The 17,274-nt window shown below is 34.1% G+C and overlaps 3 protein-coding genes across 3 annotated transcripts; 2 read left to right on the forward strand and 1 right to left on the reverse strand.

The window, feature by feature from the left end:
• Positions 1–1,057: 1,057 nt before the first annotated feature.
• LOC100785062 (cation/H(+) antiporter 3) lies at positions 1,058–3,645 on the forward strand. The gene has a single exon (XM_003552721.5). The coding sequence runs from the start codon at positions 1,058–1,060 to the stop codon at positions 3,419–3,421; it is 2,364 nt and encodes a 787-aa protein (XP_003552769.1). The 3' UTR covers positions 3,422–3,645.
• A 1,041-nt stretch (positions 3,646–4,686) lies between these two features.
• On the forward strand, positions 4,687–7,754 carry LOC100785594 (uncharacterized). The gene is made up of 7 exons (XM_006601818.4): positions 4,687–4,903; positions 5,087–5,166; positions 5,225–5,441; positions 5,743–5,798; positions 5,888–5,983; positions 6,061–6,241; positions 7,280–7,754. Exons 2-7 carry the CDS (start codon positions 5,117–5,119, stop codon positions 7,400–7,402), a joined length of 723 nt encoding a protein of 240 aa, XP_006601881.1. The 5' UTR covers positions 4,687–4,903; positions 5,087–5,116; the 3' UTR covers positions 7,403–7,754.
• A 1,063-nt stretch (positions 7,755–8,817) lies between these two features.
• Positions 8,818–17,073, reverse strand: LOC100786123 (uncharacterized). The gene is made up of 14 exons (XM_003552723.5): positions 16,873–17,073; positions 16,597–16,704; positions 15,544–16,431; positions 15,119–15,219; positions 14,897–15,011; positions 14,578–14,655; positions 14,319–14,411; positions 13,753–13,836; positions 12,469–12,567; positions 11,469–11,531; positions 10,980–11,010; positions 10,497–10,543; positions 10,216–10,274; positions 8,818–9,398 (listed from the first exon to the last, which is right to left on the reverse strand). Exons 2-14 carry the CDS (start codon positions 16,669–16,671, stop codon positions 9,179–9,181), a joined length of 1,953 nt encoding a protein of 650 aa, XP_003552771.1. The 5' UTR covers positions 16,672–16,704; positions 16,873–17,073; the 3' UTR covers positions 8,818–9,178.
• Between the last annotated feature and the right edge of the window lie 201 nt (positions 17,074–17,274).

Raw genomic sequence — 17,274 nt, forward strand, 5'->3', positions numbered from 1 at the left:
TAAAATTGCAAAATTAAAAATAAGGAAATAAAATTTGTGAATAAAAAATTAGAAAAAGATAAAAATTATAATTTAGCTTTCTTTTTATTATGACAAAGGATATTGTTCTTTCAAAGATTCAGTTATTCATATAGTCATGAAAAAGAAAATATAAGGCTTAAATAATTGTAATTTTAGTCACTTGATTGTGATTAATATGCAATTTTAATCTTCCGATATTATTTTTTTTTTCGAATTTAGTCTTAATTTTAATTATTACAATCAAGACATTATTTTTTAAAATTTTTTACAATCAATTCTTTCCATTAGTTTTTTATTTAAAACCCACAAATTTCCATTTTTGGATTTTATATAAATATAAAATAATGGAATGACTTAATTGTAATAATAAAAAACATGAGGGAGTAAATTAGAATAAAAAATGTTGAGTAACTAAAATCATACATAGTCGTAATGGAGAGAAAAAAATTATTCAAGATAAATTACAAACAATAAACTTGTGTTTCTGCCTAATTCAAAAAACTTGTTACTATTTTTTATTTGTTTCTTTGTCCCCCTCTTAATTAAAAAAATGGAAAATGATTAAAAAAATAGTAATTAAAAAAGAATATTATATTTTAAACACGATTGGCGTGACCTTAGTCAAGGAATGGGATAATTTTAATACGTGGAGAGGTATCTAATTGTTTGTTAAAACCAATAAAGGAGACATTTTCCACCCTAATTGTCTAATTATAATAAAATGGTTGAAATTAAGGAGATTAGACAACTGTATGCAGGTGTAAATATAGAATGATATGTTCTCAAGTTGTAAAATGCATGTTCTGTTAAACAGGTATAATGAAATTAGGAACAACCTTGAACATTTACTTATGAGATGGCAAGCTATTGTTTCCTACACTAGGGTCAAACTTTACATAATTAAGTATCAATTACACCGAAGCAAAAAGTAGCTAGCAAGCCCCCCGTGACCAATATAAATGATATGATATGACATCTAGCTCTTTCAAACTCTCTGATTAATTACATGCGATTGAGTAATTAATCATCGATCAAAATGAATTCGAACCCAAATGAAACCATGTTCCTTTCAATTACACCAGTGGATGAGGCGACGCACAGGTACACTGTATGCCTTGCTGCGCCACCCCATATTGTGTCAGATGGGTTATGGGGTAGTGCTGCAGCAAATAGGAAACCAATGAAATCTTTTCTCCCATTGTTTGAGTTACAGGTCCTTTTAATATTTGCCATCACCCAAATCTGTCGTCTCCTCCTCAATCCCTTGGGCCTCCCTATATTTATTTCACAGATGTTGGCTGGCCTCATTCTTCAAGCTTGTTTTGCGTTGGATCCATTTGCCTCATACATGAGGCTCTTGTTTCCGTATGGAACTCACGACACCATTACCACAATATCATCTATTGGTTTTGTTCTCTTCATTTTTATAAACGGTGTACAAATGGATTTTGGTTTGATAACAAGGATGGGTAAGAGGGCATGGACCATTGCCATATCCGGATTGCTAGTACCCATATTTTGTGCCATTTCCATACTAAGCTTATTTCCATTTGGCCACTCTGGAAACTACGATGATTTGGTTGTTGCATTGGTCTCCCACACCGTAATTTCATTTGCGGTCATTTCTTCCTTTCTTAATGAACTTCAAATCCAAAACTCCGAACTTGGGAAATTGGCATTATCTTCAGCATTGATCAGTGACGTATTGTGCACAATCGTTACCTCCACCGGCACTGCTGTTATGGTTACTGAGGATTCTAATGTCAAAGAGGTTACAAGAAACATCTTGTCTTTGATATGCATGGGTATCTTAATCCCATTAGTGTGTCGCCCAGCAATGTTATGGATCATCAAACATACCCCGGAAGGGAGAGCTGTGAAGGATGGTTACGTTTATGTTATCATCGTACTGCTCTTCATTTTAGGTTGGCTTTCCGTTAAAATAAATCAAGAATTCGTGCTTGGAGCTTTCATTTTGGGATTGTCTGTTCCAGAAGGACCTCCACTAGGATCTGCATTGGTTAAGAAGCTTAATTTCTTTGGTACCACCTTCCTTTTGCCAATCTTCGTCTCTATCAGTGTGTTGAAAGCAGATTTTTCCGCCACTCATTCATCCACATCAGTTATGACTATGACTTTCGTCGTCATCTTCACTCATTTGGTTAAAATCATAGCATGCCTTGTACCTTCCCTCTATTGCAACATGCCGTGGCGTGATGCTCTCTCTCTTGCCCTCATTTTGAACACCAAAGGCGTTGTGGAAATTGGCCTCTTCTGCTTCTTATACGACACCAAGGTAATTGATGGGCTAGGATTCGGAGTAATGATTTTGAGCATAATGGTGGTAGCATGCATTGTGCAATGGTCTGTCAAGTTTTTGTATGACCCTTCAAGAAAATTCGCTGGATACCAGAAAAGGAACATGATGAATTTAAAACCGTGGTCTGAGCTGAGGATGCTGGTGTGCATTCATAAACCAAGTCACATATCGTCAATGATAGATGTGCTTGACCTGTGTTGTCCAACAACAGAAAGTCCAATCATTGTGGAAGTATTGCATCTAATAGAGCTAGTTGGACGCGCCCTACCCATTTTTATTCCCCATCGCCTTCGAAGGCAAGCATCAGGATTGCAACACAAGTCATACTCTGATGATGTCATTCTTACTTTTGACATTTATGAGCATGACAACCCACATGCTGTATCTGCATACCCTTGCACAGCAATAGCTCCACCCAACCTCATGCATGAAGATGTTTGCAACCTTGCCTTTGACAAAGTTGCTTCCATCATAATTCTTCCATTTCATCAAAGATGGTCTAGTGATGGGGAAGTTCAATTTGATGACAAGAACATAAGGACACTAAATAATAGGGTCCTAGAAATATCTCCATGCTCGGTTGGAATACTTGTGACTCGTGCCTCTCACCAAATTAGAGGTTCAACCACTCGATTAGCACTAATTTATTTGGGCGGACATGATGATGAAGAGGCATTGTGCATAGCTAGGAGAGCAATTAGGAACCCAGAGGTGAACCTTGTTGTTTACCACCTTGTTTTTAAAGAAGATGATGAGTGGGGACAAGAAGTGGATGATGAGCTAGAAGATGTGAAGCATGCACATGAACATAATATAAGGTATCAACAAATCATAGCAAAAGAAGGGGCCCAGACAGCTGCTTTTCTTAGTGACATAGTGAAAGAGCATGACTTCTTTCTAGTTGGGAGGCGCCATGGGATTGAGTCCCCTCAAACTGATGGACTTACAGACTGGAGCGAATTCCCAGAATTAGGTGTCATTGGTGATTTTCTTGCTTCACCAGATTTGGAGAGTCGTGCATCAATTTTGGTCGTGCAACAACAACTCTCATCAAAGGCACATTCTGGCTGGTTATTTTAGTTCTCTAGTCAAAACAACAACACAAATGCATTTTTCTTTTTTTTGAGAAATTCCATGACATTCTTCAAACTTTAAGAGTTTTGCTATTGTTATTTATAATTTTTCTCACTCTTTCTCTCTCTTAGTATATGTAAACTCATCCAATTATTTAATTTAAGAAATATATCAAAACTCTTTTATTTGTCTTCATAACATATCAATTCTTTCTCTTTCTCTCGCTCTGTTTTTTTTTTTACATTATATTTTTAGGATAGCTAAAAATCCATACACTCTATTCTGGGTTGTGTTTTTTTTCTTCTGAAAATTCATACATTCTCGTACTTTTTTTAATACAAGGTTTTATAAATAGTATTGTCGGTATATATTTGTGTTTTTTTTGTTTATTACATAAATAGTATAATATTTTATGAATATTGATTTTAAAAAATATCAATTAATATTTTTGAGTTTGGATATTTTTTAATTTTTTTAAAACTTAAAAGTGGTGATAAGTTTTAATGGTCCAATTTGATGACCAACTCAATTCAACTAAAGTTAAATTGGGTTGAAAATAAAAAGTACAACTCAACCTAAATAAGTTTAATTTGATTGAATTAAAAAGTAAATAAAACTCAACGCAACTCAAATCACTTACTTCCTAATTTATTCATTTAATCCTACTCATTTATTAATTTTATTTTTATAAATCATTTTCCAAACCTGAAGACATTATAAAACTTAAGAAATAAAAAAAATTATGATTTTTATTTATTTTATTTTTCTAAGTTCTTGTTTTTATTATATTTTAATATTTGAAGAAATGAATTGTAACAAAAGAAGAAAATAATAATGAATTATTGATATTTAAGATAAATAATTTAACTCTAACATCAGAAAATTAAAAGAACTATTTGTAAAAAGGATAAATTTTAAGAATCAATTAGAATGCAATTAAAGTGTCTATTTGTGAAGGGATAAAAGTTAAGAATCAATTAGGACTAAATTAAAATTTAAGGTATCTATTTTTTTTAAAAAAAGTTTTAAGAGATTTATTTTCCTAAAAAGAATATAACTCTAACTCGGTCCAATTTCTCATTTACTTTCATCATGCGCGTGTATATATGTGTGTGTGTGTGTGTGTGTGTGTGTGTGTGTGTGTGTGTGTGTGTGTGTGTGTGTGTGTGTGTGTGTGTGTGTGTGTGTGTGTGTGTGTGTGTGTGTGTGTGTGTGTGTGTGTGTGTGTGTGTGTGTGTGTGTGTGTGTGTGTGTGTGTGTGTGTGTAAAAGAATAAAAATATAACCAAGTCATCGATCCGATGATGACTTTGACATGGATGTGAAGGAGTGCATGCAATACTCCATTATACCTAATAAAACAAGACATGTTTGAATATAAAAAAATCTCCAAATAATTATGATTACAGGACACAGCTGAAGGCATTGATTCCCCTATGGTGGCAGATGATTGTCTAAATTTGACCGGTGCAAATCTAGACAATAAGAGGTGTTGTTCACAACCCATGCTACTTGTTATTTATTTTCTTCTTGGGAAGTTGGGCATTCAATTGAATTAGTTTCAAAGACACGCATTCTGGTTTTTTTATAGCCACCTAATCATTTCGGTGGTTCTTTATTATAATTTGCTTATAAAGATTAAAGGGTATACTTTTTCGTTCTTATGTTGCAGCAATTCGAACTTGATAATAAGATTGATGAAATGAAGTTGGTTCTAAAGTCTCTACAGAATCTTCAGTTTACAGTCAAATGGTAAGTTCAACTACTTTCACTCACTTCAAATACTTACTCATCATGTTCCCTTGTTCAGGTTTGAAGTTGTAGAGCAGATTGAGTATGCATTCATGGAGCTAAAAGTGCTTGCATTCGGTGAGAATTGCATTAGGTTGTCGTTGCAGACTTATATGCCAACATTTGTGGGCATTTCCTACCTACCGAGAGTTGAAGCTACCGTTGATACAGCTGAACTGAATCATGAGTTATTAATTGAAGTTTTTGAGGGAACTATGAGGTCAAAGAATGTTCAGGTATCAAAACAGATCATTATCTTAATTTGACTTGCTTACGAGGAATCTATTTCTAATTTTCTATTCATGGTACTGTTTCATATTTTGAATGTGATCCTGGTATAACACAGCAACGTATTTGCCTTTTTCTTTCTTAATCTCCTTTAACTTAAGTTTGTATTGTTGGACGTTTTTATAGGCTACCATTTCTTTATGCCTTAACGGCATATAAAAAACTTTAATTTGTTAATTTAATTTAGCAGTTTTACAATCCTTGCTATCTTTAGATGATTTATTATTATGTTTTTGGTATTATTTTTAGGTTTTTCCAAATGATATATATGTGAACGACATTGTTGATACTGCAAAGTTTGTCAGGTTTGCCATGTCCTCATTTTTTTTCTTAACCATGGGTCCCAGATTCCTTGTGGCCACAACTCATGCCCTGACATTCATTTTCCGTACAGCAAGTCTTCATTGCAGTGGTTTATACAGAAAGTGCAAGATAGAATTATACTAAGCACACTTAGGCATCTTGTAGTAAAGGATGCTAATAAATCAAGGTGAGACTGTTTCGCTTTGATGTTCTTAAATTTGGATTATCTTTTAGTGTTCTCTTTAAATTTTTGTCTCAAATCAGATATTCGCTTGAATACTTGGACAAAGATAAGACTATTGTGGTTCATATGGCTGGAGGAATCGATGCGTACATAAAATTGTCACTTGGTTGGCCTATATTTGTTTCTCCATTGAAACTGATATGTATAAAGGGATCAGATGATTTGAAGAGAACTTCTCTAAGTTTTCGTTGCAAAGTTGAGGTGAGAGAATTTCAATATGTATCAGCTATAAAATTTCTATCAACATTTTTCCTTGTGGTTTATGGATATGTACAGGCATTCTCAGTGTGGCATCAGGGTTTTAAGCTCAAAAATGTTCATACTTAATTGTTTGCTGAAAACCTATTGAAATTCCAGAGTAGCTTAGTCCTACATGTATTCTTCATTTCTTTTGACAATAACAATAAAATTAATTCAGTGGCATAGCCAATGTTAGTCTGAATGCTGTAATTTTTCTCCTAAAGTGTCTATATAATAAGACAGCTACCAACTAAGAAGTAACATAAAAGGCCATTGGGCCTATTATCTAACACCATTGATGTTTAACTTATTAATAAAAGAAACCCGAAATGGGTGACTGTCTCCTACATACAATTATCTGTACTGCAAATGCAATCATGTCCCGAACATTTGGGGATAACTGCAATTTAATGAGGTCCTGTTCGAATATTATGGAGAGCAAATTTTTGTATGTCCACAATGTTTCAAAAATATGATAATCAGTGTTTACAAAATTGATAAGACAGCTACCAGCTAGTATCAGTTTCCTCCCAGGAGTTTACAAAATGGTACTTGAATCCTTTAATCAGTGTCAACTTTGCAGTCTGCACTTCGTACCTTACAATTTGGAACACTAGATTCCTAGGTCTTTAAATTCTTGTATTTAAGTTGTATTTTTAGTATTACATTCTGAAAATTATAGGGTATATGAATTCTGATTTAATGTGATGTTAGGGAACGTGTTTTTGAAATACTTAATGAGCGGTCTTTCACATGCACCTCCCTGATAGATCTTTGACAGGCCATTGTTTGGTGGTGTCTTTTTTAAAATTTTCCAATGATGATGCACTTAATCACTTGTATCATGAATTACAGCGGTTTGGCACCGAAGATATTTTCTCCTCATCCCATGTCTTCATTTTGCATTGAAGTGTTATTCTGATCATGACCTGATTTGACAGTATATATGATAGGAAGATTTCCATGCTGACTTTCAATATTGGGCTATTGATTTTTCAGAAGTTGGCCAATTCTTTAGATACCCATATTCGGCAGAATATATCAAGTTTCGTCGATGCAGTTGAAGAAGTACTTATGGAACAATTGCAGCTTGATCTTCGGGTCGGTGATAATTCAGGTTAAGGATATCATCATATTTATGATGCTAATTGTAGATATACCTCTAGAACCTTTATCTGTGGTTGAAATATTGCTTCATGTGCTGAAACTCGTATTCTACTGGATGGAACAAATGTTATTAATGTCTTCTAAAGAAGATTTTATGCAATTTAGACATGAAAGTCATGCCAAATAGGTATATATAGCTTCATGTGGAGCAGAAGGGTCTCAACAGTGAGTCCAGGTCCCCATAGGAGTCCCTCACCTCGCAATATTATATTTCTGGCTTTAAGCCTAGTTTGGCCTCCACCCTCTTCTGTCAAGTGACCATTGACTTTTCACCTGATCATCAATTATATTATTTATATGCACTTTAGTCTAAGGGATCCATGTGTTGTGTTGTGTACACATGCGCTTGAATTTTTCTTTGAGCTCGGTCGTGTTGTGGTCGCTGTTTGTGATACGGAAATAGGTACTCTGGTCCACACAACGACAGAGACCATCGTGAGTGTGGATATATATTTTATTAACGGAAGAAGAGAAAGTGGGTAGATGGAGCTCACATACTTGACTTCACTATTCTGAGAGTCACAAATTGGTTAAATTGAAGAGTAATTCTCAATTATGCCATTTATTAGATCTTGAATCTTGATGAACTTTTTTTTTTAAGCGATTCATCAAAAAATAAAATTAATAGTTCTAACAACCATGTGTGGTCAAGTTGGCAACTGGCCATGTCTGTGAATTTCATTTTTATCTGCAGCATAGTGGTTCGGATTTCAATAGAAATACATATTTTTTGGAATACATTAGACGCCAAATGGGGATTAAACCACATGACAACTAAAAGGTTTTTTTCTTCTGAAAAAGACTTATTTCATTTCACATAAAATACCAGAAAAAATAAAAGAAGGGATACTAACAAAATTAAAAGTTTAGCTGACGAGTTCAATTTCATTCCTTTTCTGACTGTCCCTTTCATCGTCTCAATAACGACTGTTCTATTTTTTCTTAATTATCTTTGATTTAAACTTGATATTAAACACAAATCTTCTATTAAATGAAAAATATTTTGAACATAATTTTATTAAATAAAACAAAAATAGTTAAATATTTACTTATATTTAAAAAAATGAGTTTTTTTCTTATAAAAGAAAACGGAGGAAGTATATAATAAATAGTTGACAATTAGGCAACTAAAAGAAAAAGTAAAGTTTGCTTCTCTTCTATCAACTACAGTAACATATTGCCAAACTCGTAATTAAAGTATATATTTTCCCCCATCTTCACACATACATTTTATATCTATTAAATTCAATTGCAATTAGTTGTCTTTCAAAAGTATCTACAAAAGCTCGTTTTCCATAAACAAAATTTGTTATTTGTCCCTTATTTTCCACTGCGGTGCTCCGGTGGCAAACGGATCATACTATATCATAGAAGACCAAACCATCAATGAGTTTATTGAAGGATTAGTTTGCAATACTATAAGTTGAACCACCACAAATTTTTGGTACAAATTGCATCACGCAAATACATTCTTATTATTTTGACAGTGGAAATTGTACCGAGCACTTTTGGCGTGGCATGCATGCAACAAAATCAAACATAATCATCCTCATGAAATATTTCTTCTTCTTTTTCTATATATTCAAAACGCCTACAGGCAGGGCAGAGTCCGTGGCAGCAGTGTTTGGATAATGTCAACTTCCAAACTTTCAATCATGGAAGTTAAATTTGCTGTGACCATATTAATCTCTCTTCTAATTTTCATGTTAGCACATGACAATCTGGAATGACTCATACATTCTGATTGAGAGGAACTGTCGGTTCAGGTACTGGATCTTGGTTACCTTCACTATCGGATGGTTGGGATTCATGTTTGGCAGCAGCCTGCAACACCCGGTTCTGAACATCTGATGATGATGGTGATGTAGGTAATCCTAAGCCATTTGATTCTAATTTTCCAGCAGCCCATGAAAATGCTTGAGCTCCAAGTCTAACAGGAGAAAGCAACAACCTTTGAAGGACAAAATAAGACAATCAGGTCAAATTTTGTAATAGATGACAGAGTAAAATTAGTTGACATTATTGTTAGCTGGTATTTTTTGTTAGCTGCTATTTCCTAATCTAAACCACATCTTTCTAGACAGAAGATTGATTATTTATTAAAAAAATTTGTTTTCCATTCTTCTGGGAGAGAATTATATTATAGATGTAATAATATCAGACTGATCTCTTCTCCCCTAATTTTTTAACATGCTTGAGTTGGGCACTGGTATATAGCAGTTTAAAGGTATTTGGAACAAACACCAGCCAGATTGTAACTCTATCCTAGTTACAAGTTTCAAAGTGTATTATTCATATTTATGCACAAGTCACGTTTAATATCTTATTTATCAGGACACAATAAAAATTTCTTCCATGTATACTATGTTCCAATAAAAATTTTCTAGGTATTAGCAAGCAAAGATATTTGTCATTCTCAACAAAAATAAAAGAAACAGTCATGCCTAAAGAGTTGGTTTAGCTACACGAATTCCAAAATGAATAGTGTTTAAATATATATGTGTCTCATGCTCTATGTTCATGTATACTGTCTAGGGGGGCATATGAACACATTTTCTGATCCTTTCACATGTCTAAAATCATGGCTTTTGTGTCTGTGCAATAGTTAACATGAAAAAGACGATTGTGACAGACCTTCCATGAATGTTAAGATAACTTGCGCAAAACTGAAAATATATGACATGGTCATAAGATAATATTTAAATTACTAAAAGGCTGTCTACCTTCATGATTATATGACCAAAATATCCATCATGAAGTATACTTACCTCACATCTTGTTTTAGATCTTCTGACTTTTCATATGAAGAAACCCGCAAATAGATGGTCTGGTATACAGTGAACCATTGGTAAGGAAATGAAAAATCTCTGATGTTATTGACCAAGAGATCATAAAACATGACAGAACATGAGAATTTCCCAGCACACAAATATTATGAGCCGGCCATGTGATTTCCAACATAAGTGGATATATAAACTAAACTCTCACTGAAACTTTTCAAAGAAACAATTTGATTGAAAAGCACTTGCTGAAAGGAAAATAAACATACCAAACCGAGGCCAAAAGCACCAATCAACTGTAATGTCTTCTCCCATTCTGAGACAAATTGATTGTGCTTTGTCAGATCAGGAAAAATAAAAAAGCCTCATCCCACTTGAGGATGATGAACAATAAAGTGATGGAAGTCTTTAGGTTTTCATTAAAAAGAAATCATAGACATTGAGTCACTCATGCATGATGTTTGATGGATTTAGAGCTTCAGTTTAAGCCACTGAACCAAAATGAATTTGCATATACGATATAACCCCTTAATATAGTGTGAGAAAAAGTAGACCAGTCACTAATCAGCTTCACAAAAAATCTATGTTTGTAGGCATATACACGCAGAGGCACCTATCAAAATGAAAATAAAATTCTACAACCGCTGGCTACCGCCATAGAATTTGGATGTAACCCAAAAATTTAAGTTTCAAATTCTTAGGTCTTAACAAATTGATAGTTTATGAAAGGTTATCAAAGAACACGCACGCACCTAGTAATGCATAAAGCCCTGCAATAAGTACCTGAGTCAAAAGTAGTTGCATTATTAGCAGATAATAAAATTGAAAGCAATCATGTAACTATTTCCAAATCACATAAAAATATGAAAGAAAAGATTCCTTCATGATATCAAGGAAGTAGACAAAATATTTATTTAAGATTATATTGTCTATTACACGGGAATATTTAGTTACATACATATTCAAGAAGCAATAAGTAAATTACTGAAAATGTTAGAACAATGGAATAAATCAAATAACTAGAAACCCATTATCAAATTCTCCCCCCCCCCCCCCCCTACTCAACCCAAATTGCTCCACTGAATATTGTTTTCTACCCTATAGTGGTGTTATACATATCATGTTATAAACACACGAACCTTATTAAATTGACTTAATAGCTAACATAGAGAAATCCAACCAAATTGACAAATAACAGTTGGAAAATCATGAAGATGCCATTCAAGTAACTTGACACTTACTGTACCATAACCTAAAAGTTGCCCAGGAGAAGGACTAACATCCTCCAGAATTGCTTCAGCTTCCTGTATATGTACCGAAATGCATGTGCATCAATGAAAACCCAACATATATAATCAAGTTAAAGTTTCTCTTTTAACCTTTTATATGTCTTCAAAATAAAAGCATAAACACAGAAACAGATGGGACCCAGGACACAATAAAGAAAGAAACCAACAAAAAGCAGTTAGAGTAGTTACAGAATTAGTTAGGTAATAAAGAGTAGTGAAAGAATTGGTTAGGTAGCTGGCTTGAATAGTAGGAGGGGGTAAAAGGGGACTCCTGGAATTTTAATATTGGAGAAACCCGCACTAGCTCGGTTGTAAAGGGAAAAACCTTGGAAGGAGTATTCTCTTTTTTCTCTGCTTGTCATTCGATCCATCATCACAGATGCATTCTTTAACTTTCTCTCTTCTCAGTTTTCTAACCTCTCTTAAATTTCAGGTTCTGTTTTCGGGTTTGTAACTGACACACACACAGAGGAAGCCTTACAAGAATAAATAGAAAGAAGGCTGGCATAAATCTTAATTATTCAATACAATGTCAGAGATAAGCATCTACTGGATTAGAAAATTATAGTTTCACATCTGTCCTAAAAGAAGATTTATAAAGCAACTGCATTCTTAATAAAGTCCTAAATAAATGCAATGGGGCTACTTTAAAGTTTACTAAAATGAAATGCAGAATCATACATGGTTGCAACTTTTGTGTTAATTTTCAAAAGACAGACAACGAAACTGGAAGACAAAGGAAGCAAGCCAATGGCTTACTGTAGAAATCAATTTGGGGATTTTAGGCTTTTAGCCAAATGATTAATTTACAACAAGGAGCTTAAAGTCATGGCTGAAGCACCTAAGTAGCAGCACCATTACCTAACCTAGAGTTTTCATCCCATTATTTTTGGATACTCAAGCTAACAAAATTGGTAAAAATACAGATAAACAACAGTAGTTCGACGAATACCTCATTGAGTATGGAAAGTGCTGTCTCAGGTTTGAGTTCCTTGATGCGGAGACCTTGTTGCATCCAAGACTGAAAGCCACCTTGAACCAAGTATGGATTCTGTAATATCATACACAGGTTGTTAATTTTCTGATACTCCATTATATGGATTTGATTTCAAAGTTGGTGATTAAGTGGATTGTGCAGAATGTATCTGTTAGTCAACCTGGGCAATACAAACCACCACTAAGGCACAGACACTTGAATTAAAAGAAGCTGTCTTTATGTCTATGACATATCTGACAATCGGCATTTGTGTTGACTAGGAAGGACTAAGTGTTAGTTTGAACATATACAAGTTAGGGCATCTGGAATTCAATCAAATTCTTTTATTTTTTATTTTTCTCATTTACAGTTTCAAGCAATCAAAGACTCATGTCCTTTGCTGGAGTATCATGAACTAGCTCATAAATCATCATATTATAACCTCACAGTATGAGTTCAATCCATTTTCATTCAGAACTATCCAGTTATATTTGATATTGATGATAAAGACACCGCTAAGGTTGAAATCAAGCAGAAACTAACAGAGAGTAGAGTTATGTGGAATAGTAGGAGTACATTTGCCAGAAATTTTCTCAATTATCTTACTTTTCCTCCATGGCAGCAAGGACAGGTCTAGAGGGGGCTCGGGATTTTTCGTATATATACATATATATTTTTAAATTAGTTAGTATAAAATTATGTAAAATTAATTGTGCATGTTATTATAATAATAATGGTTAAGGTTAGTTAATGTAAAACTGTATAAAATTAATTGTGCATATTCTTATTGTAATAACGATTAAGGTTAGTTAATGTAAAACTAGTTGTATTTGTTGTTATTATTGCAATAGTTAAAGTGATAACTAGTGTCAAATTGTGTAAAACTAGTTGTATGTTTGTTGTTATTATGATAATGGTTAAGGTTATTATCATTTAAAATAAAAATGTTTTAATTTTATATGTAAAAATAGTAAATTATTAGAAATTAGACATTTAAACAATTATAAAGGAAGGAAAAAGAAATTCAACCCCCCTTAATAGGTTTCTAGATCCGTCCCTACAAGACAGAGCTCTTCAACCCCAACCTTTAAATACAAAAGTTAATTTCGAGGATTCTATATCAGATATGGAAGCGGCATAAACTGTTCTGTGTTACCTAGATCCCAAATTTCGTTGTACAAAGCTAAACTGAGCCAAGAATTTTATGTAATATATCAGTAGTTTTGCAGAAAATATCTCAGCAGGTATTGAAAGACTTGCCTTGAGCCCAATTTTCCTCAAGGATCTTGCAATGCCTTTAGAACGAGTACCATCAGCATCCAACACTATAACCCTGGAACTGTCCTATTGGCCAAAGAAAATAAGATTTTGAGACATCATTTCTCATGCCAATTCCTAATCACATTTAAAAAGTATTTGGCTATTGGCACACAAACTCAACGCATTGAATATGTGACTATCTCTTACCGTGAACTTTTACCTATTGTGAAAGATGCAACATATCTAGGCACAAGCACTTTAAAAGCCCCATTTAATGTCCTAGAAAAAATTAAAATGATGAAACTGCCAAAAGACAACGCTTATTTTATAAATACCATATAACTTTAGCAAGTAGTTATTGATATCCCTTTTAAGGTTCAATACTTTCACACCATAATATTAAAATAGAGAGAGAAATTGAAGGGCATGTATAAAATACTGCTTTGCAAAGAATGTCATGTAGAAGAAAATCTCAAAAGAGGAAAAGTTTCTGGGGTTATTCCAGGAACTTTCACGTAATTTTATTCAGAACAATAGACCCTATTCCAAGATACAAAGATAAACACCTTAACCATCTTCAAATTTCGAATAATAGCAGCAATCAAGGAATCATCAAGTTCTCTACCACTCTTCAACAACTTGCGTATGGAGCCATCAACCTGAGAATTGCATAATATGTTATATTAGCAGTAGACAGATTATAAATTAATTGTTAATCCATCTAACAAGCAACCAAGAATCAGGATTTGATCCATTTAACAAACTTAAGGTGTACCACAATTATCCCAGTCACATCTTCTAAACATTAGTGTGCTTTAAACCAACCTCAAGAGGAGTTATACTTGCATAACGAAACCTAGCAGCCCGTCGGAGATCAGGAATGCCATATTTTTCTCGCATTTCCTGCCAAAAAAGAGCAGTAATTCCATTGGTCAATTTTGATATCAAAATAGTTAGCCAAACAAATGTAAAAAGATAGGAAAACTTCCAAAACATGAGGAGACCATAGTTCGAGTTTGGAAGAAGTGTTGAACAAAAATAGAATGGGTATCAAAACACAGGGATAGTCAGACTTTACCTTCATAAATTATACAAATGTTTTTCCTGCTATGAATAAAATCCAGAAAAATTAATCATAACTTGCCTCAGAACGGACATCAATAAGTGCAGCATTTGCATCCTCGGCCAAAAGCTCAAAAGCTGATTTAGGGGACAAATCTCCTGAGTAACCTCCATATGTCCACAACCAATAAAAGGCCCTGCATATCTATGCAATCTATTACAGAGAGCATTTGTGATTGCAAATTTTATTCTTTAATAGACAAATAACAAAATTTTACTTTTGAGGAAGGAGAAATTCACATACCATAATGTGGCTGAAGAGCCTAAAAGAACAACAAATGGAATGATTGGGTCATTTGGATCCAAGCCAAGACTCTTCTCCAATGAATAGACAGCCATGTATAACTGCCGATGGAGCATAAATTGTCACAATACGTAAATAGACTAGAAACAGCTAACAAATTTAAAATGTTTGTGAAATAAAACAGCAAATTGAGAGCATGGATTCAGAATATTTCAACCACCAATAAGAGCAAAGAACTTCTTAAGCAAAGCTGATGAAAAATCACCCATGAAGAAAATGATTTGACTCAACTTATTTGATAATTCAAGTCAAGTTCAAACAAACATTAACCAATATGAGATTTCAAGGGAAGTTAAGACTTAGAATCAGGTAAAGTTGAGAGTAAAGTATCTTATTGAAACGTCTATGTTTCTGTAAAATGTTACCCTTTGAGTTGCAGACCCAACTGGCCTCAAGATTTCTGTTGCTTTATCTTCATATACATTGACTGTATCCCTAATTCCTGCTGGAAGGAGCTCCTTTGCTGAGCCATATAGGTAGACAACATATGAAGCCCCACTTGTTAGAGAACTCTCTACAACTATAATTGTGCGGCGCAACACATCAATAGCCACAGCAGGTGCTTTATTTGTGACTCCAGTCAGCTCACTTGAAAAGCTGGTTAACTTCTTATTTGTTAATTCCCCTGTTTGATCAACAGAAGAAAATGCCTTACTAAAAGCATTATCTACAGATTTAGTAGCAGTTTTAACAATAGAATCTACAAAAGAAGTAGCTGTATCCAGTGAGCTTCGTAAAGCATTTTCTCCCTTATTGATTGAGGCACTGAATGATTCATTGATTCCGGCAACAAGGTCTCCAACACTTGCTTTTGTACTGACTAATGATTCATTGTCCACATTAATTGAACTAGGACTTGGTGCAAAGTTCTCTGGCATTATATCAGCAGTCGATAGTGTTTCTGGTTGTGCTGGTGTCACTAATGTGTTAGATCCTTCAGTTACCTGTTCTGCAAAATCTGCAAATTCATCAGGCACAGTAGATAGATGATAATATTCCATGTGTCTGACTTCCCCATCACTCAGAGAATGATGCCCATCTGTTGTCACTGGTAAATAATCCCACGTGCTTGTAAGGTATCCCGGTTCACTTGTAGAAGAAAAACTACCCAATACTGTCTTTGTAGCTTGCACTGCAAATGAATTTCTCAGTGAATGAGTTCCATATTGTGAAGCCAAATGCACACCTTCTTCAGCCACACATCTGCTCTCAAGATCCTTTCGAATGGGGTGCAATCCCCCAAACAAGGGAATCTGCAGGAACAAGATCAAATTGCCTCAAGAAAACAAAAACTAACAAACAGTGATAGATAAATAAAACTAAAGTATTTCCATCTCAGAGATTTTTCATTGATGGGTATGATGATTGATGAACAAAGCAGAAGCACAGAACATCGATAGAAGACTGAAGAAATTGACCTGGGAAGATGTGGAATAACGTGGGGTGGCTGAGCAAACAGGCAACATTCTCATATTGATGATCACTGAACACATCAATCAAACATAACCCGCAATCATCCTCTTCCTCTGCATAAAATCAACACATGAATTTGTTATTTTACAAATTGGAGTAACGAGAACCATGATTTTCAAAACAAAATGTCATTGTATCAAAATCCGATATCAATTTTGAGTTTCAGAATAACAAGCATCCAATCCAAATTAATACAATGTGTAAAAATGGAAGGCACTGACCTTAGCTCCTTTGCGTTTGCGTGTTCTTATTGTTAATTTGTTGTTTGAAATTTGATTGAGCTTAAGGTTTATTTAAAAAATATCTGTGGAATATTTTGGTAGATTATCCAAATGGAAAGGGAGGATATGGTGGAACACGCCCGGCTCATCCTATTTGCTTTCTCGTTTTGTCTCTTATGCACCATAGACACCACAGAAACTCACGTCACACATGGATCACTCGTTTTGATGCCAAACAATTTTACTAGCTGGATTATTTTGGTATGCTTTAGAATTTCAATAACGTTTTATGTTTAATATATTTTTAAGGATCGTTATTAGTAGTGGCAATCAAGTTCCAAATCCTGAACTATTTCTCCTATAAAATTTTGTGTTTGTTGTGAAATATAATTGTTAAGGGAC

Source organism: Glycine max, chromosome 18 (genome assembly GCF_000004515.6).
Source record: "Glycine max cultivar Williams 82 chromosome 18, Glycine_max_v4.0, whole genome shotgun sequence".
Classification (NCBI taxonomy): Eukaryota; Viridiplantae; Streptophyta; class Magnoliopsida; order Fabales; family Fabaceae; genus Glycine; species Glycine max.